This window comes from Harpia harpyja, chromosome 12, assembly GCF_026419915.1.
Source record: "Harpia harpyja isolate bHarHar1 chromosome 12, bHarHar1 primary haplotype, whole genome shotgun sequence".
In the NCBI taxonomy this organism is placed as follows: domain Eukaryota; kingdom Metazoa; phylum Chordata; class Aves; order Accipitriformes; family Accipitridae; genus Harpia; species Harpia harpyja.
In genome coordinates, this window is record NC_068951.1 from 32,439,587 (window position 1) to 32,461,776 (window position 22,190).

The 22,190-nt window shown below is 42.5% G+C and overlaps 1 protein-coding gene across 14 annotated transcripts in view; it reads right to left on the reverse strand.

Moving 5' to 3' along the window:
- LPP (LIM domain containing preferred translocation partner in lipoma) overlaps positions 1-22,190 on the reverse strand; it is a 353,246-nt gene that overhangs the window by 43,585 nt on the left and 287,471 nt on the right. For 13 of the 14 annotated variants that reach the window (XM_052803756.1, XM_052803757.1, XM_052803760.1 and 10 more), the window contains one exon: positions 16,348-16,517. In XM_052803756.1, the coding sequence (XP_052659716.1) occupies positions 16,348-16,517 (170 nt within the window). Of the gene's footprint in view, positions 1-16,347; positions 16,518-17,919; positions 18,047-22,190 lie in introns of those variants that run through there. The other variant, XM_052803762.1, reaches the window with a different exon arrangement.

The window sequence follows — 22,190 nt, forward strand, 5'->3', positions numbered from 1 at the left end:
TTTCAAGCGACAATGCTCAGTCCTGGTTAATATCAAGGACATCAATGAACGCAGAATTAAATGGCATCCCCGATGGAAGTACCAGCAGTCCAGGTCTGCAAACAGAATGCAGGTGTCTCCCATGCTGTACGGCTGGAGAACTGCTAATGTAAGGATAAGCCTCAGGCACGGAAGAGCCAGCATGGCAGTAATTTTGTACTCCCCAGCTCCAGCCATATCCTTCAAACACCCTTCCAGTCCTCAGCTGTTTTTTTTTTTTCCAGTTTCTTGATGTTTAAGTTAAAGCAGCCCAGCAAACCCTGAGTTCACACAACCTTTCCTGCAGCTGGCATGTTGGCCAGCACACCTCAGCTTACCCTCCCAGCCACTGCTCTGCAAGGCGTAGCCTCCTATTTTGTATGTCTGTAGTGCATACAGTGCTGAACGCACTGTTCATTTGCTCTAGGACTTCATATTCAATGTGATCACTCGCCACAGTCCTTTTACCTAGGTATTAGCTTCCCTGTGCTCTTCCATCATGGAGCATCATTGCCAGGGGTGAAAATTACCAACCATTTGGAGCAGGAAATGAGATGGGGAGGGGAGCCCAGACACAGCACCAGCCTCGGTAGTTGTAGCACTTCAATCCTAGACCAAAAGCAGCAAAACTCATGTTTTGCACAGAAACCAGCCATGGGAAGTGTTATTCTGACCATAGTTTTGACTATGACAGATCTATGCAGAATAGGAGCTTGGGAAGTGTCTTGCGAAGGAAAGAAGAGCCTTTCTTCACAAACAAGCAAAATGTTCAAGGTTCTGCTAATTCACATCCAGGCTATTTTTTTTTTTTCCTTCTCCCCCAGAAAACTGTTCACCAGTTAGAAGAAGGGATTAGCAGAGTAACAAAAGGAGGAGTTTCCAGGTCAAGATTCGTTTGGAAATTATAGCCAAAACCAAATTGTTGGGGTCTGCTCTTTGTCCCAGGGAAAAGCTGTTTGCTGCTGCTTAGTACAGAGCACAGCTGCCTCTGAAACCCAGAGTCAGCACATGCCTACAGGGAATGTGAAAAAGGAGAGAGAAAGAAAACAGCTCCCTGCCTCTCAGCGAGAGGGTTTTGCTCCTTTCTGGCTGACAGCATGGACCTTTGGACATGTGCAAGAGAACAGCAGAGAGCATTACCTGCTTGGGAATAGGACTGTTGTTTCCCCCCATGAGGGCAGCCGGATTCACTCAACTCCCTAGAAAAACAGCGAAAGCATTAAGAGACACTTTTACCTTCCTGTCTTCATCAGCTGAGGAAAGAATTTCCTGTGGCTAATTACATATTTTAGCACCAAGACTGTCCTCTGACTGCAAATATCTGCCTCCAGCCTGGGGTAGAGCCCAGCTCTGACCACAGGACCTTGGGCACTGGCATCAGGCAGCTGCAGGACAGGATAGTGGTCCCTCACCTCCTGCCCTGTGATGCAGACGCAGTTACGGGAATGTGAACCTTGCTGAAATGGGATCCAGCACTGGAGGAGCCAGCTGCTGACTGTGCAGCCTCCTGCTACATGCCAGCCCCAACCAGTCCTCCTCCCAGCCACCCTCCCTGCCTGCTCAAAGCCCACATGGGAGGCCTTTGGGTCTGCTAGCTACCAGGATCTGAGGTCTTCCCTTAAGGTCGGACTCAAAGCCCACCAATCCGCATATCTGTGGCAATTTTTCCACTGATGCGGTATGGCTCTAGCTTTTATCAGGTAATTGTTTGCTGCTTATCCACAAGCCAGGGTCATTGAGCTCATTCTTGGTCCCTTAGAAGATAATCAAATTCTTCCTAACACTGAGAAAAAGACGACAGGGCTCTTCAAATGCATGCCCTACTCCCTCTCCTTGCTTCCTATTCCTTTGTTTATAAATGTTGAAGTATGAGCTAAACCTTGACTGCTGCCACAGCCCTGAAGTGATGTCAATTCCCATACAAGGGTGAGAGCAGGGATGTGACCCACCTACCTGTCCGCGCAGGAGCAAACTCCCTTGCACACAAGGAAATTTACTTCCTGACTCCCCACCTTGCTTCATACAGCAATGCTCACCTTCTCTCAACACACACATAAAAAAAAAAAAAAAAAAAAAAGGAAGAAATGAAACAAATATCTTCCTCTGCCAACACATACATGCATACACATGCACAAATATTTTGGAAAAATTGAAGAATCTGTAGATGGAGGGGTTAGTGCCAGATTTTAAAAATTATTAAACATTATGTACAAAGAAAACATAATGAGCTCCTACGGGATGTAGAAAAAATTACCCATGAATGAGGGGAAAATGGATAACCACTCCTGGGTTTGCCACTTGTGAATTATTTAATAATCACTCCCCAGCAGATGGAATATATTTATCCACCCCATTGGAGCACACTTCGCAATTTATTTACACTGCTTTAAAATATGATTATTTATTTAAAAAATAAACAAGGTATCCACAAGGGAAAAGGGAAGTAAACACAAGCTTAAAGGGGGGGAAAAGCATGTTTTTAGCTTTTCAGTTTGTTTTAGGGAATTTCCACTAAAATTCACTTGAATCCTCCATACTTATCTTGTACTTTAAAAAACAGAAATTGAAAACTCTTCTAATGAAGCCAGTCTAGATTCCTCACACAATCAAGAGGATCACTTTATGAGACGGGGTCTATGCATCTTACACTCATTAGCCACATTGTCTTGGGTACCAGAAGTCTGATTCAGCTCCCATTAATATCAAAGAAAACATTCAAATCAGGATCAGTGGGAGCAGGCCTATACCTTAGACTAACTTGATTTACAGGATCAGATCCCTTGTCTAATCTAGATTGACTCTACACCCATGGCCCGCCAAACAGCACTTAGCCTTGCCATTTAATTAGCTACTTACTCTAAAACGCAAAGGGTGCCATTTAGCAAAAATTGAAAATGCAAAAGGTACCATTTAGTGCCGTATAAGTGCATGAGTATACTGCCGGCTCCCAAAATTAAAAGTCCAACTGTGAGCAAAAGGCTTTGCCCACTCAACAGCAAAGTGTACAGCTGATAATTGCAGAGCAATTTGGACAAACCCGAGGGAAAGTCCACGATAGGAAGGAATACCTTTCCCAGGCAAATGCCAAATAATTTCAGACTGAATTCAGGCTTCCAGATTCTTCCTGTGCAAGTCTGTGTGTACGTACATGTATATTTTGGCCATGGAAGGGTACACAGAAACTCTATTACCCAGTTGGGCATAGATGCTTTTAGGAGCCAGAAGTCACCTGGGAGAGGAGAGGTCAAGAGACAGACCCCACACTGTAACACAAGTTTTCATACTTTGCCCATACAAAACAAAAGACAACCCCCAGCTCAAACCCACCGTCCCGTCACCAAAGAAAAGACTAGTCGCTGTTGGTGAAAACTCTTCACAGTTAGTTTTTCAACAATCCATTGTGATTTTCTTTAAGACCAGTGAGGTTTATTTATAGATCTCAAATGTGGGAGAGTTCCATGGCAAAACCACCATCAGCAGCTATTGTAGAGGCAAAACTTTGGATGTAACACTTTCAAAAGTGACTAAAGAATAAGATTACTTAGTAATAAGAGTTTAGGTCTCATTGTGAAAAGTGAGTTAGCAAACCAAAAAGCAGCAAGTTCCTCAGTCATTTATGTGCTTTTGACAATGTTTCTCCATGTCCTGAAGCTAATTTCTTTCTCTCTGGTTTCCCCTCCCCAGACCAAGAAAATTTGCAACTAATATGGATCAAAAATACATATTTGTAAAAGATACCACCTTAAAAAAATAGAGATCTGATAGATGAAAATCCAACTGCAAGCATGGATGTCAATGCTTTACCAGATAGCTAGTTCAGTAAAAGGGCTACTCTATAAATAAACTGGTATAGTGAGTGAATGCTATACATCTTTAAAGTCAAAATGAACTACTAGAATACCATTACTTAAAGAGTTCAGACTGTGGAGAGCAAATCGATGTGTCTTCCTTACTAGGAAAGGGCTCAAACATAAGCACGCACCCTTTTGAACTGGGAGTGCTGCACCTTCCAAAAAGAAAGCCAAACTGACCTCCATAATCTCAACGTCCTGGAAGAATAAAAGCAAGTTCACTGCATATTATTTCTGGAAAGACAGATAGCAGATTTCAAAAATTGCTTCCACCACAACAATCTAACACATGATTACAGACCCAAGTACAGATGTGCTCTTCTCTGCTGGGATGTGGACATTATAGGCAAGGGAGCAAAAATGCTCCCCTACCCCCTCCCGAGAATGCAAAATGGAAGTGTCAAACGCCTCATGTAGAGTTATGCGCTCATTTATTTTAATGACAGAAAGGATTAAATACATCTACATAAAGGAAAGAAAAAGTGTTTAAACAACAATAAAAAAAGATTTAGTGGTATTAATAAAGAACTCCCTTAAACCAGCGTGTCACCATTAAAGTAATTAATAGGGCATGCAAGACACTTCAGTGGAAAGTGAGCAGTGCTCACATTAGAGCTTTTTAAGTTTTCACATGACCTCAAGACAGACTACGGCATTTCTGTGCAAAAGTACCCTCTAAAACAGAGATGGGGGCATTCAAGTCTATAAAAAAAGTGATTTTAAAATTTAACTGATATGGTCTAAGTCTAAAATACAAAGGTTAAGGGAATATTAGAAGGGCAATAATTCTATCTGATTAAACTTTTATCCAAAGTGACAATAAAATGTTCAAAATGAATTAAGGATTTTATTAACAGATGCAGAAGCTCTATAAAAGAGTCTGAAATCTAAGTAGCAGAGAAGAGAGGTTTTATGTTTTTTTTTTTTTTGTCTGGATGGAGGTGATATTGCTGTAAAACTTTAATCTTATTGCCATGCCACAGTGAAAGTAAACCTGTCAGAGATAATAGAGCAAATGAGGACTGCTTTGTCTTCTTCTCTATGTTGCAAGGGCCTCTTTCCAGCATATAAGAAAGAATATGTACCTTCTATGTATGGCATTGATACTATAGGTGACAGACACATGTAGACAGGTTATGTGCTGGTGATTCACCTGGACTTCTTGTTGCAATAGTCCCAAGGTGGTAAGTACAGGCAAGTTATATGGACCATTCCAAATGAGAACTGAGCAAAAATTGGTGCTACACCACCAGGGACTCTTCAGAACATTTCAGCCTTTCCAAAAAGGAATTAACTATTTCAGGACTGTTTCAGATATTTTAGTTGTTTATTAGTACTTTTGTGCAATAAGAGGATCGCACCAATTTCTGAGCTATTGAACAAATGCATTTCACTACCTTAGAGAGATTAAGTTTAAGCCCGCCATAAATCTGTGGAACAGGATAAAATACAAGACTTCTGTGAAAATTATTACTAAAAGCAGGGCATATATTACTTAGAGCAGAGCTCAGCTCCATCAGGGCAGTTTAGGCTCAGTAGCATTTGCCAGCCATGATTTAGGCGATCACTAATTTTTCCTTCTGCCTTGCTGCAGCTCAATTTTGGCAACTTCATTGCCTTGGTGATGGCTGCAGTGTCTGGGGCAGATGCACTGGAAGCCATCTTCCAAAGTGGTTTGGCTTTTCTGGGAACTCTTGAGCCTTTTGCATGTTGATAGGAGTGCTGCGGTGGCCACCTGTGCCATGGTGGCTATTCCACCACCCTCCGACCCACCAATGCCAGCTGCGGGCACAGCCTGTTCCCTAACCTGCCCCTGTCGCACACCGCATCCCCCACGCAAGGACCCAGGGCTCAACCTCTTTCGCTCCCTGCAAAGCCCCATCATGTGCTACAGCTGTCCCTACCTGCTGCTGAGGAGCGAGCCCAAAAGGCAGCTTCAGGAATGCCTATACCCTTCTTTTGCCCTACACTACCCATGAGAAAAGCACAGCTCCTAAGAGGAGCAACTGACTGCAAATTGCCAGGGAGACTAGGATGTCAAACAAATATTTTTCTTTTCACAACAGAACATAAATATTTGGCAGCACATTTAATTTAAAAAAGTCTAAAAGTTACTCAAATAGAGTGGAGAACATTGCTACGATGTTCGTTTGCTTCCTAAAATATGACCAGTCACAGATGGCTTGCTGTAGGAAATATTAAATAAATTTTTAAAAGCGTTGTCTGGCTTTAACACAGATTGCATTTACACAGATACCTCTGCTGGTGGAACGCCAAGATGGCGTATTGGTTCAAACATGTCCTTAAACAAAAAACTACATTGTCAGGAGCTAATGGAATATTCATACTTAAAATATCAATCCCTGATAACATCTGAATGTTAATTTACATTTCAACACTGTTCTTTTTTTTCTCCTCTTGCTATATTTCCCTTCACAAGCAAGGGAAAATATCTAGGTCTGTAGCAACTTTTAGGTTTTGGGCACCATAACCATTATTTGTTTAGATTTTCAGAGTAGTTTGAAAAAATACCTATATAAAGAGCATTAGGTAACATGAGAATCTGAAAACAACAGAAGGCCACTTAGTGTTAAAGAGTCAAACAGCAAGGATACAAATACAATGAGCCACAGCATTAAACTATCACATGTTAGCAGATTAACTTCAGCAAGACAATAAAAATCAAAACAATACAAAGATCTTTTCCAATCCCCAGTGTCTGCTGGAGCACATTCCTATGGTGCCTGAAGAAGCCTATCAAATCCCTGCTTTATACCTGAAACCAAAGATGTTACAAAGGTTCTTGGTTTGGTTTTTTCCCCTCCAGGAAGCTCCATTTTTGACAACAACAAAAGCCTTTGGAAACATGGGCATGTAGTGTAAAGACTGCCACCAGTTTCCGATTCCTTGCACTTACTGCACTGCCTCAGAGAGCAGTGTAGTAAGCTGCTTTGAGAGTTACAGCATCAGGTTACTGTGAAAAACCCACGTGGTGCTTCTACGCCGAACGTATGTCAGGAAACAGCAGCCAGGGAAAAGCAGGGGCAATCCTGTGTAGATCTCTACTCATTTTAAACCATCCATATGCCCCACCAGCTCCACGCTCGCCGATGCACGTGGTGCCATTGCTGCCTCAACTCATACGGATGGTCCTCACAGGGATGGGCGCAGACACAGGGATCACAGGTCTCACTGGCCACATTAACCAACGTGCTCTCCGCTCCCATGAAAACTGCTACCTAATAGTGCACAATAATCTCTTGTCCCCAGCAAATGCTACAGCACCAGAGTTGAGCTATAATCTGGCCTTCCTTCTGCCCAAAATACCCCAGTGGATGATTTACGTCTTCTGTCAATATTGTACTTGGCCCACAAATTTATAATCAATGCAGCTGAGAAAAAACAACATACTTGCAATTTGTTTTGACCTTCCATGAGCACCAAACACTCACCATACTCTTAGAATCAATGACTTTTTCTCCTGTCATCATTCATGCTTGTCGCGCTTTCCCTAAACTGGCATGATTTTGTTTTTTCTAACCAGAAATCTACCAAGTCCACTGGGGTTTGTGTGTGTGTGCGGATGGCAAGTTAAACAGTTTCCTCTACTGCAAACAAACATTGCTCACAGGCAAACTGATGTCCTGGAGTGAAGAAACAGAGGCAGGACGCTAGAGGGAGGATCGACTCACAGACTGAGCTTTTGCCAGAGCAAATTCCTCAAAGTGTGGCTTCACCAAGGAGACGGCTGAAGTGGCATGCTGCAAAAGCCGGCTCGCCTCCCTGGCACTCAGGCTTGCAAATCACTGTCTGGATCGAAGTAAGAGGGCATCTGGAATTGGAGAGTGAGCGAGACAAGACTTTCTGTTCTCTGCAAGGCTGCTAAGGGGAAATCATACCTGCTAAATCCAAACACACCCCTCCCAGGACAGATTCAGCTCTGTTACTGGCAGGTATCACAGCCTGGCTGCAAGGCGTATACTTTACCAGCAGCTCTGCTAGCACAGGATCAGCAGTGCAAAATAATCAAAAGAGTTTGCTAAAGATATTAACCCTGTATTTACTTCAGCGAGTTCTGATTTTTTATCTCTGGACGCTGTCCAGCGCTTTGGCATCACTGCATTAGGAAGGACAGAGCAAACTCAGTAATACATGGATCTGATGGAAACGCACACCTAAATTATGGGCCCTATTTCAAATAAATCACAGCCTTTCCAAAATAATTGTTTTCAGCAGTTTGAATTGACAGATAACTATGTGGGGTTACAAGCAAGCAGTAAGGCTTCATGGAAGGGAACACTGTCATGGTACCTCCCACCTTCCTGGGGTTTCCAAGAGCCCTCACTCAGCTTTCAGCTGCTTGTCCATATTCATGCCCAGTCCCTAAACAGGAGTGGTTTGAGGAGGGGAAGAAAAGAGAGGTAGCTCCTTCACTTGAAGATCTTTGCAGGCTGCAACTTGGCAGAACATTGGGACACGGAAGACCTGAGCTGCATGCTGCAGGCCATATTTGTGGTCCCGGACAGGTGACTTGAGCTCAGAAATGAATGAAGCAGGGCTAGAAAAGACCCCTGGGTCTGCTATTGCCCAGAGAAGGCTCAACTAGATCTTAACTGTTTTTTACATATGTTTGTCCGACCTGTCCTTGAAGGCTTCCAGCAATGAAGATCCGTGCTGTAAACAAACTGCATTTGGGGTCAGTTCTCTGTCTGCAATATGGAGGCAACGCCACTGCCTTCCCCCCCGCTCCCCCCTTCCTTGCTGCTGTTCACCACAAAGGTTTTTAGAGCCAGAGGCTATAGTCTGCCATTCAGTGACACACCACAAGGAGAGTTTATTACAGTAGGATCTCTGGATGCTACTCAGGTGGCAAAGGGTGAAAGCAGCAAATAGCTTGCTGAGAAGGTGGTGAAGCACAATTGAAAGAAAAGCAGGGATGAATGCCACAAACACTAGACATGGCTTGCCATCTAATACCCATCCACACTTGACCGCAAATGAAAATTTTCCCACTATTACAAAGGTGCTGGTGCATAAGACTTTATTCTTTCCTTATAAGCTGTTTCTGCTAGCTTTCAAAGTCATACAAGAGTTGGGCTACCTTCTAAAGGGAAATCTGAAAGCACAGCTTGAAGTCATGCTAAATGACTTCACCATCCCCTCTACTGTAGTATGATCCATAAGCAGATGTATAGCCAGGAGCCATAAAATCCCAATGGACCTGTAGAAAGGAGACTATTTTCTTCCTAAGAATATACAGTTGGGGCAGTGGAATTCACCCTGTGAGGCGAGAAATTCACTGCATGGCAGCAGCTGCTCCTTCACAATATCATCTTATTTCAGTTACACTAAGAACTCCCTACGCAAAGTTTCCCATGGTACAGTTTTTCTAGATTATACATGTCAAATCAATGTTTAGTTCATATAATGAAATATGAAAAAAGCCCCCAATTACAAAAGCACAAGGCAGAGACAAGATGACAATTCAAGTTGTTATGGCTGCCAATGCATGCAGGAGGAAAGATCTGGATTCTACCAAGCCATCACAAAGGTCTCAAGTAAGCCCAGGTGCAGAGGAGGAGTCTTCACCTAATAAGGACACATTCTTAAAGATGGACCATGGAGAGGAGTGGGAAATCCCTCCCTAGCAAAACTTTGAGCTACCAAGACATCACTGAAGTAGTTAATCAGCACTGTGTGCCCACTCTTCCAACACAGATGTATCTATTAAGATGCTGTCCAGCACTACGGTGACTTTTCCAAAAATATCCCCCTCATAACACTGCTATCATTGGTAGCATCAAGTTGCTTTACCTCAACAATCCATAGCTGGTCTTCCTCTAAAGCAACACTCTGCCCAGCTTTCTGGAAAGTCAATTTTACCAAAGTGTGGCCTGATCCTCTCACTACCTACTCTGACTTCAATCAGCTGCATTCACAACAGTTAACACCATGAAAGCAAGCAGCAACTGTAGGTTGAAAATAGTGTGCACTATTGCATCTTGAATCCCATCAAGTGATTTTCACAAGTTAGCCAAGCACATCCTGCTGCACTGACAAAAGAATAATTTCATCCTCTAAGCCACCCACAGCAGACAAGTGTGTGGTCTCACTCAGAGAATCCTTTGCCAAGGTGGTGAGCCCAGTGCAATTCTTGGCAGGGCTCATACTCTCATGTCTTCTAAGAGCACTAGGATTTTTTCCTCTTACATCCCTGGTTTGTAGACTTCTTGTCCTGTCCTTGTTGGACAGCGAGATGAATTGTCTCTGTCCTCTTTGATACGAGCCTCTGATCTCCACAGAGGAGTTCCTATATTGCATACCTCATAATCTGATGGTATGCTTTCTCCTCTTTCTTTATAATTACAGTTTAGAAAGGAGGTTATTGACCCCTGTCCCCCCCCAAAGGAACCTTTTCCTGCTGTCTAGTGACAAAATAAGAGGCATGACCCATCTGCTATAACAACTGGTAGGCCACTGAAAAAAACAGATGCAGGCTTCAAGTGGGTCAGCTAAGTTCAGCATCCATCCCAGTTTTCACAGAAGCTGTTTCATTGACATATTCTCTCTCTCACACACACACTTGTTTTTGTACCTCCTAGACTTGGACTCCAGGAAGCTCCATGGGCAGCTTGTGCAATAGCACCCCATCCTCCTCTATTTTATGCCCTGATTGCACAAGACCATTTCCCACTCAAAGTAGTAGCGCTGAGCTTACGGCCGCCATTCCTCCCCCAGCTTCCATCTGTATTTTTTATATCAACTGTTGCTGGGTGATATTAATAGAAAGGGCTGTTACACTCTTAAGGGCTTTATTCATTTTTCTGTTTTACAAATGATGATCAGTTTACCAGGAATGACAGTCTTCCCTTGCCGTGATTGTTTTACAAAGAAGTTACCAATTGGGCCTAGACCAGCAAAATTATCAAAGCTAATAATCAATAGGATTAAAACATGCCTGTAAGCAAACCAAAAGTCTGGACCTGTTTTGTGTCTGCTATGCCCATGGACATCTTCTGTTGTGGGTAAGAAATATCCAGGGCAGGAGCCCGCTGCCGCCTGGTGCAGCCAAGCTGCATCTCTCCGCTACGGCAGCCCAGCCTTAATGCTTTTAGATCCACAGGTCACAGGTTCAGCTCACTGCTGCTGATGACTCATGCAGGAGCATTGAACTAAAACTAGCAACACCAGCTTTTTTCTAGGAGAGGACTGAAGAAGAATATTGATCTCGGTGAAATATTTCGAGGGCAGAAAAATTCCACCACGTAAAGAGTGCGTGACTTCTCTTTAGTTTATTTTATATTTTTGTTCCAGTTGTCATTTTGAATTCAAACTCTTTGGAAAGCAGGCATAATAGTCTTAATGATCCCATTGAGCAGTTTAAATTCAAATTGTGGAGCACTCGCAATACCATGCTGGCAGCACTTTCCATAAATTACTCTCAAATTCAATACGTTGCTTGACAAAAACAAGAATAAAGGGCTTTTTACTTTAAAAAGAAGAAAGCTTGTATCATAAAAAAAAAAATCTTTAAATTATAGTTTCTCTTTTCTGGTCCAATTTAAATTGTTACATGGTTGCTAAATTAGTGCTGTAATCTCTGCTTACAAATTGCAGAATTATTTTTAAAAATAGATGTAATTTTACTGCAGGGATCAACCTTACACTTTAAATTGTATGTGCTGGAGGTAGCTGCTCTTGCACAGCTTTCAAACAACCACACTCACGTGCACACACAGGGTGAGGTTTACAATACCAGTCGCACTGAAGCCAATAGCAGTTTTACCAGAGATTCAATGAGCACAAATTGAGTTAACACCGACATTTCAGAATGATTAGCAAATTTAAGCTTTCCCAGGATGCTCCATGGCACCAGAGGCTCTAGTCATACCATTTCCTAAAACATCAGCACTTCTTTTGTGTTCTGGTCCAAACTATCTTCTCCTACTGAACTACAGCCTCTGATAGGCCAGGAAGTTAGAAGCTAGTAAGAGAGAGAAACCTTGAAGATATGTTTTGCTCACAAAACAAATAATTGGGGAAAAAAAATGGAGCGCTACGATCATGAGTTTAAAGCCGGGGAACAGCAATAATCAGGGCATGACTTCCATGCACAACTCTTCCCCCTTCAAGCACTTCCACAGCTTTAGTACTACGGAAAGATGAACCTCACCCTGCAAAATCCTTGTAAAAGTGATCTTTGGGGTAGGGTTTACAGTCATGTCCTCAATATCTTGCAGCACGCAGCAGAAACAGGAAACCTTGATCCCCGAGTCTCCAGAGGGCACTGCAGAGCATATCCACCACCTTCCCCCACTCCAGCTAGACAGACACGAGACAGTTTCTTTCCTCTCCTTCAATCGCTCATCGTTTCTAGCCCACCACGTCTCTGGACTCTCTTTCATCTGACCCTGGCTATTTCTGCTTTGCTTGGTTAGTTATTTCTGCTTTCTTGTCCCCTTCCCCATCGCACCACAGTCCTTCCCTCAGGGTCCAGTGGTGGGTCACATTGACTTGGACATGAAGAGAAACCCTCGGAGGCCAGGAGCATCTGCAAGATCTTGCTGCTTTCTGTACCGACTGCAGGTACACAGCAACCTCTCAGCCCTCAGCCTCAGAGAGTTTATCTCCAACTGTCAACCACCAGACTGCCAGGAAAGGGGATCAAGAACGGAGGAAAATTTCCACATCCCAGAGAAAGTCATCTGGACATCAAAGAACATCCCATTCACAAAACAGCAGCATCACTCTTGCCAGACCAGTGTGCCTGGTTAACCTTGTGTTCAGTCCTTATGATAATACGGTATTTGGAAAGGAGACAGCTGGCACTGCTCTAACATCTTGCTCTTCAATCTTTTATAACAACGGTTCCACTGATACTACTCTTAACCTTTTCTCTGCACCGAGTCCAGTGCTAAAATCTCTTCAGCTACTTAGAGGAAGCAAACCAAATGTTTTTTGTCAGTAATTTGCCCTGTAAGGGAGGGGAAAAGTATACTGGTAACATACTGCAGACACAGCATTCATCACGTGTACAGCAGTACGCTCGTCACACTGGAAACCCTATCATGATATTTCAGATGTAACTTGACTGTCATAATGACTTGGAGACATCTGTCTCCTATTAACACTTTATTTTTTACAGTTGCTTTTAGTTCAGCAGAAGTGTCTTAATGGAGAAGACTGGTACTCTTTTAGAAATAACATCAATAATGAAAGAATCCTTGGATGCAGAGCAAAACCAGCAAACACATTGGCAACAGAACTCACTGCATTCATAAGATGTAACAGGAAATGATAGTGACTGGCTTTTGGGTGGGGGTATTTTTGTGTGAAAGAAATTAACTCTGGTACTCAAATTCCCATTAGGAAAAATACTTTTTTTTAAAAAACAGGTGATTGATCTCCTTAGACATTAATTCAGACTTTTGGGGAATTTCATCTTAACTGGGTCACTGATAAATAAAACCAGAAACAAAAACAAAAAAACAACCCTTCTGCAGGCTATTTAGGCTTGGTATTGACTAACCAGTAATTAAATACAGCTCTTCACAGTAATCTTAATTATGGCTTCACTCCACCACAACTAAGAAGAGTCACATAATAAACTGAGAAAATTAGCCAATTCTAACTGTTGAAAAACGTGTATTTTTCTTTTTGCGCATAGTTTTCATGCGCGTAAGGCCACAAGTCACACAAGGGAATTATTAAAAAAAAAAAATCAAAGAATTCATGAATTTATATATCACGACCAGGCAAATATTATAGTTCATTTTCTTTATTATATAAATGAAGCAGCTTGGCCTAATGGCTTGCATAATAGACCAAGAGTTTTGGACTTGGGGAAATGGGAATGTGTGCTAGAAATCAGTGTGAATTAGGTAGACCAGTAAACAAGCTTCATTGAATTACTCAGATTTATACCAGCTGAGAATCCTGTTTTCTCAGCTGGCCACAGCCATGGATTAGCTGTGCAATCTTGGGCTAGTCACACAGGCTCCACCTTTCATGGGAATTCAGGTCCACAGGAATCTGAATCTGGGTTCTTCAGTCCCATTGATTTCCTACAGAACTAGGGCTCAAGTGTCCAAGTTAATTTCTGATAATGGGACTTGGGGAAGCTCCAAAAAAAAAAAAAAATCAGAGGCCACAATTCAGCAGAATCCTTAAGCACAGGCTGGATTTTTAAGCAGGTCATTAACTCTCATTGACTTCAGTATGACCACACCGCACACCTAAAGGCAAAAGCATTCAGACTGTGCCTCAGCAATTTAAGGGCCCCCAATCCATTTGCAAGAACAACTTGCAAGCCTAGCTCAGGCCCTTAGTGTACTTAGGCACTCATCATCCTACTGAAGCCAATGCAGACCTCATTTCATTGAAAAATCAATGAGGCATATGCTCTATGACACAAACTCCTCAGGCCTAAAGCCAATAGCATGGCAGGTGCCTAGATCTGTTGTAGACCTGTCTTTCAGCACAGCAGAGTCCTGAGCTTTCTGAAGCGTATTGAGACTTAGGCTTCCAACACTTGTTTCTTTGACATTTAAGAGTTTAATGTGTGCTTAGGTGTTTGGGGTTTTTTTGTTTGTTTGTTTTTTCTTTCTTTCTTTCTTTGCTGCATCAGATTGCCCGATTCCTGCTTTCCATTTCCCACTCACGGGACCAGCTGTCCAGCTACACATATGTAGCCCCATAAGCATTGCCATCCTTTCCCCTGCATGTGCAGCAGCAGATGGATCCAGACGTGTTTTGGGTTAAGTCCATAACCAAGTTTTTGTGGACTGCATGGATAAACATTTAAAGGCCCCTTCTGGATATATAAAAGAAAGCTATTAAACGTTTACTCTTTCCTCTGTACTCAGAGCTGCAAAACCATATCACAGAACGTACAAACACAGATGCAACCAGGCAATTATCGTTCCTTTATCCCTTAAATAGATAGAAGATAAATTTGAAAGAAAACGAGGAAAAGAATCCTTCTCCCTTTCCTTTTTTATCCTTTTATCTCCCAATGTAGGAAGTTTACTGAACCCCTGCCAACAATTCACTCAGGCTAATGAAGTGTATAAGTAATGGGATTAAATAATCTTAAACCATTACTACAGTGGCTAATGCAGATGTTTTCCCAAACTAAAGCAGATGACTGGTGAAGAATGCATGCTTGATTTAAAAAAAAGAGGAAAAGCAAGCATCAATCTGCAAGCAGATGAAGTCAATTCCAGCCTGAAGTCAATGAAATGTTTAATTCCAGTTACATAAAGTTGCTTCCATCATATTATGAATGCACCTTCCTAAAGTCCGCAGTGCCTTGCACATGGTCAAACTTGCCATGAAATTAACCTTAAATTTTTTATGGTGCAATCATTTTAGTGCAAACAAAAATGGAAATGGTTTAAAAGGTACATATTCCATCAAAAGATCATTTAGTTTTTAACAGCCAATTAACAATGCCCATATATCACTGCCATTGTAAATAAGACAGAATCCTCCCTTTTCATATTCAGTATTTTAACAATAATCCCACTACAAAGGCTCTGCAGAAACAGAAGGAATAATGGGATATTGTTGGCATTTTCAGAAATACATATTATTGCTTTAATTATTATTGGAATGCCAGAAATGTCAAGGAAAGCATCAATTTTTACTTTCAGAAGTGCAAATCCAATTCTGGAAGGGTCTCGGGTCCAGTGTTTATAAAAAGAACCCTGAACTGGAGGTTTAGAGAAAGACCTATCAATGCTTTAAGAATGTTTTGGTGCTTTTCTTATTCTAAATTACAAGGATTATCCCTATATACTGTATGCTAAGGTCACACCAAGGTAAGGCCTCAGGCACATTATGTGATGTTTCTTTAATTTGCAACTGTGCAACTGGTTCCAACCAGCTCTTATGGGAGCCTCTTAAAAGGTGTAGCTCCTCAGAGCAACTGTTAATTGTTTGCTTTAAGAGCTTGTTGGAGGCATGAAATGAAATTTTAGGGTAAGGTAAGCTTCAAAAGATATCCAGTCCAAAGACCCTTAGTTCAGTAAAAGGACTTCCATCAAGCAATGCAAAGGTCTTGATTTTAGAAGTTTTAGTGCTATCTTGCATCCCACTCCCTTAATCTTAGTGGGCACCACAGTTGATGAGCATTTTGGTATCAGGTTTCTCAACACAGAAAGCTTCTGAGCGCAACACTAGCCCTTAAAAATCACTGCACAGTCTGCTCCTTACAGAGCTGAAATAATCACAGAAAGCACCTCTTTCCCCTGCTTTGGGCACTTCATTTCAGAGATAGGTTAGACCAGGAAACAAAATTCACCGAGGAAGCTGAAAGATCAGAGTTCTCCTGAAGACCATGGAAAAACTGGTGCCCATGGTCCTGCCGTGGGATTGCCAGGTTTTAACTGTAAGGCAACTGTACAGCAATGAAAGAAATCAATGTTTCCAATGCCTGTGCATTAAAATCAGGGTGCAAACAAGAATGGGTACTTACAATATAGCAGGGTTCACAGTAGGCTTTCTTCTCCACTGCGTAGAAAGGCTGTCCCCTCAGCTTGTTGTTGCACATCATGCAGGTGAAGCACTCCACATGGAAGACCTGGTCCATGGCCGTGCAGCCGGTGCCTTCCCCAACAACATTCTCCCCACAGCGGGCACAGCGGCCTGTCACCAAAGGGCAAGAACATGAGTCAAAGCAAGCTCCTGGTCTCAACTGCAGAGAAGGTTCTCCCACACGCCTGTGATGCATAGTGGGTAAGGGGGACACGGCAGCTCCGTCAACAGAAGAGCAATTCGTGCCACTGCTGGCAAAGATCCAGTGACACTGGAAGGCACTCTGGTGCTGGCCCATATGAAAAGATCTAGAAAGGCTTGAAACTGGCTCCCAAGACTGCACTAATATCAGTTCTATGGCTGCTAGCCAGTGATCATCATAAGGAGTTTGAGGCCCAGATGCAAACCATTCAGCTGTCATCTAACCCGGCTATATAGTCATCCTCAGCTCCTCAGTTAGATGGGATAAACCTGTGCCTAAAGCCTTGCCTCCACATGAAAGGATTTTGTGGTAGGATGCCTCGTAAAGCTGCCTGGTGGCAGTGCAATTGTTACCATTTAAAGAGTAGTTTTTGCTTGTACAGCTTAAACCAATTCCCTCAATGGAACCAATTATACTGGCAAAAGGATTTCACTTTTTATGCTTTTGTCAGTATAGCAGTATCAATCCCCGCGCTCTTGCTAATGTACTGATGATGAGCTAGTTGATATTTTAAATAAAAAGTTGGTATTTTAAATAATTCATGCCCACAGTCATGGAAGGTATTTTAGGACAACCTCAGCCACCCTACACAGGAAAGCCCCACCGAAGGCAACAGAGCAACTATGGTCTGGGGGTTTGTCCCACTCGAAATGGTATTCTCCAGTTCGAGAATAATTGTGGTGTCCGCAATCTTGGGACCCTGCACTTCTCCTTCAAGGCTCTATGTATGGAGTGTTGTGGTTGCTGAGGGTGGGAAGGAGGGGAAGGGAAGCGAGAGCTGAGGTGCAAGCAGGAAGGCAGACTGAGTTCCCTAATAATTAAATAATCCAGCCATGATATGATGTTCTGTCATGCCATGGTCTGTGTTTATTGGCCTTTTCAAACAAATATTGCAAAACTTCCTAAAAGGAATTGGACATGCCTCGTCATCCCAACAGCAGGGCTGCTGTCCTTGCGCAGTGTAACATCAATGTCCCTGGACTCACGACTTCTTCCTTGCCTGTCCCAGACTCCAATAGGCTACATCCAGGGAACAAAGCATGTAAACTACTTTTGGATCCCTCAGAATGCAGCAGGATGATATATATACACATTTGAGATACATTAGAAAAGCTTGGAAAAGAACCCAGATCATTCTGATTTGCTACAATGGCATAACTGCAGTTGGCATTATACAGGGCAGACAGCTTCCTGACTCAAACAGCTCCCAGTCTGAGCAATGTGGAGAAAGAAGTCACTAGATAAATCTGGACAAGCCTGGAAACTCCCCAAAAAGGAATTAATAATGTTGTTTTTATACTTAACTTTCTTTAGCATTTGTTATTAGCATTTTGATTGACAGTGTTGTGCTTTAATCACTCCACTGTAACGCTTCTTGTGAGGACTCCTTTTTTTACGAGCAGAGAAGGAATGCAGGGTTCCCAGCATGGTGGTGAGGCTACAGAGCGTGGGGGAGAATGGAAAAAACCATGAGGACTAGGAAGAAGAAGAAAAAAAAATCCCACTGGAGAGAACTATGGGAGCAGTACTGCTCTGCGAAGGACGCAGAAGAAACCTACTGTATACACCACAGGACTTGCACGTACAACAGGAGAACACTGCTTGCTCCTGTGTGCGGACAAGACCGAGCGTGCTCCGCGGCCTTCTCCAAACTGCTCATGTAGCTGGGCTGTAATATGAAGAGACGTCTGGGGAGCAGTTAATATCTCTATATATAAAACATGAAATTGAAAGCCATTAGTGTATTGCTTTACACAGTGTTTTTCCAGAGGGAATATTCCGCTGAAGAATTTATTTTCCCTGGTGTACCATTCTGTGATCATCCGGTATTATTTTTATGAGGCATTTGGACACGGAATAATGTAGAGTCTATGCAAACACTTCTCAGCTTGCTTTGTTAACATCTGAGTAGAACATGTGGGAATCTTTTCTTCCCCTCCTCTTCTCACATTCATAATTTAGCCAGCTTTTGTATACTTCAACATTTATCATCCTCTTTGACCAAGGCATCTCTCCATTTGCTGGAGAAGCTGTCTATATGTAGACCATACTTCTGGCTGTACTTCTTGTGTCAGGAGACCTGGGTCTGTTTCCTAACTCAAACATATACTCTTGTAATCTCTGTCAAATCACTCGGTGCCTTTGTACGTCTGTCCTCTCTTTGAGCAAAGGGCATAAAGGCATCTTCTCTGCCTCCCAAAGGTGCCCTGAGGCTACATTCCTGCATGGTTCCAAGGCATTCCCCAACTACACTGCTGGTGGCCATGTACAAACCAAAGAGCAGCGCAACAGAAGTCTTGGCCAACTTCTCCCCTTGAAGTTGGTATTTCCTTAGACTTTCCTTCCTCCTTCTGGGTTTTTCCACAGAAGATTCCCATTCAGGCAGTGATAGACTTAACCCATCTACATTTATGAGAAGTCCAGCTTCTGCTATTATGTACACAGAAATGCTCCTGTAAACTCTTGCACAGGAAAGCTTAAGGAAAGCTTCCTTTTTCATAAGTTTATATGCAAATTGTAACACTGTGGCCTGGAGCAAACCATGTTTTTCATGAGACATGGCCACTCCAGTGAGAATCAAAACGCAAGCTCTGTGCCTAGCACCACCCCCAACTGACTCACTCACCCGAAGGGTAAAAAGCAAGTAAGCCAAAATATTCAAATTTGGGAGCTTACAGTTACGTGGCTGGATCTGCGTAAAGGCACGCGGGCAAATACACAACTGATCTGGCTTGCAGTGATGCAGCCGTTAGAGGCTGAACCTCCTGCAGACTTTGGTGCAATCTCTGAATTCACAAGACTTGTGTAAAACCAGGTCACTTCCCCCAACCTCTGTGCCTTGCTGAAATTTGGTTGAAAATGGCTATCAGTTTCAAGCATTATTGGTGAGAGAGGAACTGACAAACAGACAGGCACATGCACACAGGCGGTGTGATTGCACAAGCCTCATTTCCTTAGAAAACCAGAAAAACCCCACTAAAAACAATGTATCTATCATTATGTCTGATAAAAACAAAACAAAGGTCTGCTTTTCCTGTGTGCCAATTACCAACGGCGAAGGTATTTGTGGTCAGACTCACCACAATTAAGTGCCCACACATGTTCCCCATTTTAATATTTTCACACTGGTTGAAATAACCCAATCCGTTGTGTGCAGAATACCCATGAGTGAATACAGAACAAGTTGCACTGCTGATTGGGAAAGAAGTAGCAAAGGCAAAGCTTGCAAGACTCAAGAACAAACAGATTGCACAAAAAAGATTACACAAATAATCTAAGAGAAAAATAGCAGGCAGCGTATTACAGTAGAAACATAGAACAACGTGACCCATTTGCTTCCCACAGAGACAAACAGCACTTAAAAGGCAGCTTAAAGACAAAGGACAAAATTAGTACTAAACAGCATGAAGATGAAACTATGTCATTTCAACATTCTTCTTTTGCCCCTTCAGCCCTTTTTAGGTCCTTTTTCAAGATCATTTCAGCAAAACTAGAAGGTGACACGTTGGCAGCAAGCCTGGAAGACTGGAGTCCTCTATTTTTTGCATGAAAGAGGTTCATAACCTTGGCCGTGACCTTCCTTCAGCCTAGCCTGGCTGCCATATGTTGGTCTTACCTTGGGGGAACATAAAGAGGTGCCCACAGAGGCTTCCCTGCTGAAAATGCAATCATTACTGAGTGGATCACAGGGAAACACTTCAGCAGCTGAAAGGAAACATCAGCTACTATACTTTATTCTGAGACCTCCTCATTTACTGTCTTCTGTTGTATAAAAAATTTGAAATATTGCAAATCTGAAGGAAGAGGGGGAAGGGAGGAGAGGAGCTCATATTATACACGATGCTACGTTCTAATTTCTCATTTTTTTACTATTATTACAGGTTTTTTGCTTATACCACCACAGAACCTGGGTGCTCAGATTGTGGAACAGCCCTGTGTGCAGGGTATTGGACAAACACGGAATTCAAGGAAGGGCCCGACTGCAGGAGCTTACAATCTAATACAAGCAATAACAACTGGGTATAGATAAGAAGTACAAAGAAGCCATCAGACAAAATGAATCAGCAAGGAAAACTGTGGTCTTAGCACTCTAAATAGTTTACTGTTGACAAGGAGTCTGTAGACAGCCCAGCAAAGGAAAAGGTTAAGGAAGAATTTGAAAAAGGATCCAGAGGGACTTTGAGGGAAGTTTAATGGGATGCTTCTGAGGAAAGGACAAAGACAGCACAAAAGGGAACATAAGTGCTTGAAGATTGAACATAGACACCTGGAGATGGGAAGGATGAGTTGATATGTCACTGGAGAATACTAGAGGAAAAAAGGGTGGGAATAGGTCATTACAGGCCATGCAAGTAAAGACAAGAAGCTTCTGTTCGACATGATGCAGAAACTAAACCGGAGTAGACATTAAGAGGCGGGAATGATCTGGCCTAAGTTACAAGCTAGAGAGTGATTTCTGCAGCTGCATTCTAGTTGAGCATGAACAGGGAGAAATTGCTTTTTTAGAAAAGGATGCCGCTGAGATTCAAGGTCACTGGAGCTTGGATGCAGGTTTTATCTGTGAAGATGAATAGGAAAGGCCATAATCTGAGCTGTTACTCAGCAAGATTCTTAAGATTTGGCCAGAGTCTGGATGTGATCTGGAAATGAGGAATTAGATACATGGTGTCCAACCTTATCTGGGATATGATCACTTTTAAATGTCAGATTAAGAATGTGAGCCAATCAGACAAACATCCACCACTGAAGGTGGATGATGGAATAGGTACATGCCATACTAAAGCTTACTGCGTAATATTCCGATAGCAATCACACTGGAGCCAAATACAGAGGTAATGTAACTCCACCCAACCAGCTTGAGATGCTCCTGTTTGCACATGCAAGGACTGCATTAGCCTTTTTTAGGCTACAGCATTATTTGTCTGTCATACCTACTTAGACACTAAGGCGTCAGGGGCACCAACCACCTCTTGCTATGTGATGTACAGTGCCTAACACAGATAATTCAGGCAATAACTAGAGATACTAAGAGTAAAGAAAGCAGAGAAAAAATGTGCAAACCTCTACAAAGGGTTTAAATTCATGAATTCAAAGCATGCATTCTATAGAGAGAGGAGATAGGGGATAATTTTCTGATAAAAGCATCAAAGTAGGAAGGTTCTGCATTTGCTGAAATGTGGGGAAAAAAACATTGATATCTAAAAAACTTCTGCATGATGGAAAAAACTGTTTCCCACCTAACTGTGCTGTGGGAATATACCACAAGGTCATATCCTCAGTGCCTATCAATTACACAATTTCCCTTGATCAGCTAAGTGTATTCCCCGGTTCTCACTGCAGCCCTGATACACTATGCAAGAAAGAACTGAAGAAATACGGCATACTGCCTTTACAAAAGTGTACTAAGAACATTTTTAAAATAAGTAAATACATTGAACAAAGTATCTCGCTAAGAGTTTCCCTGGCAGCCTCAAGACACCCAGTATTTCCGCTGCATTATTTTTCTAATCATCTCTGTTTAGAGTTTGCCAGTGAATGCATTTTAGAGATTCATGACACATTCTGCTTTTGGATGGCTTTGA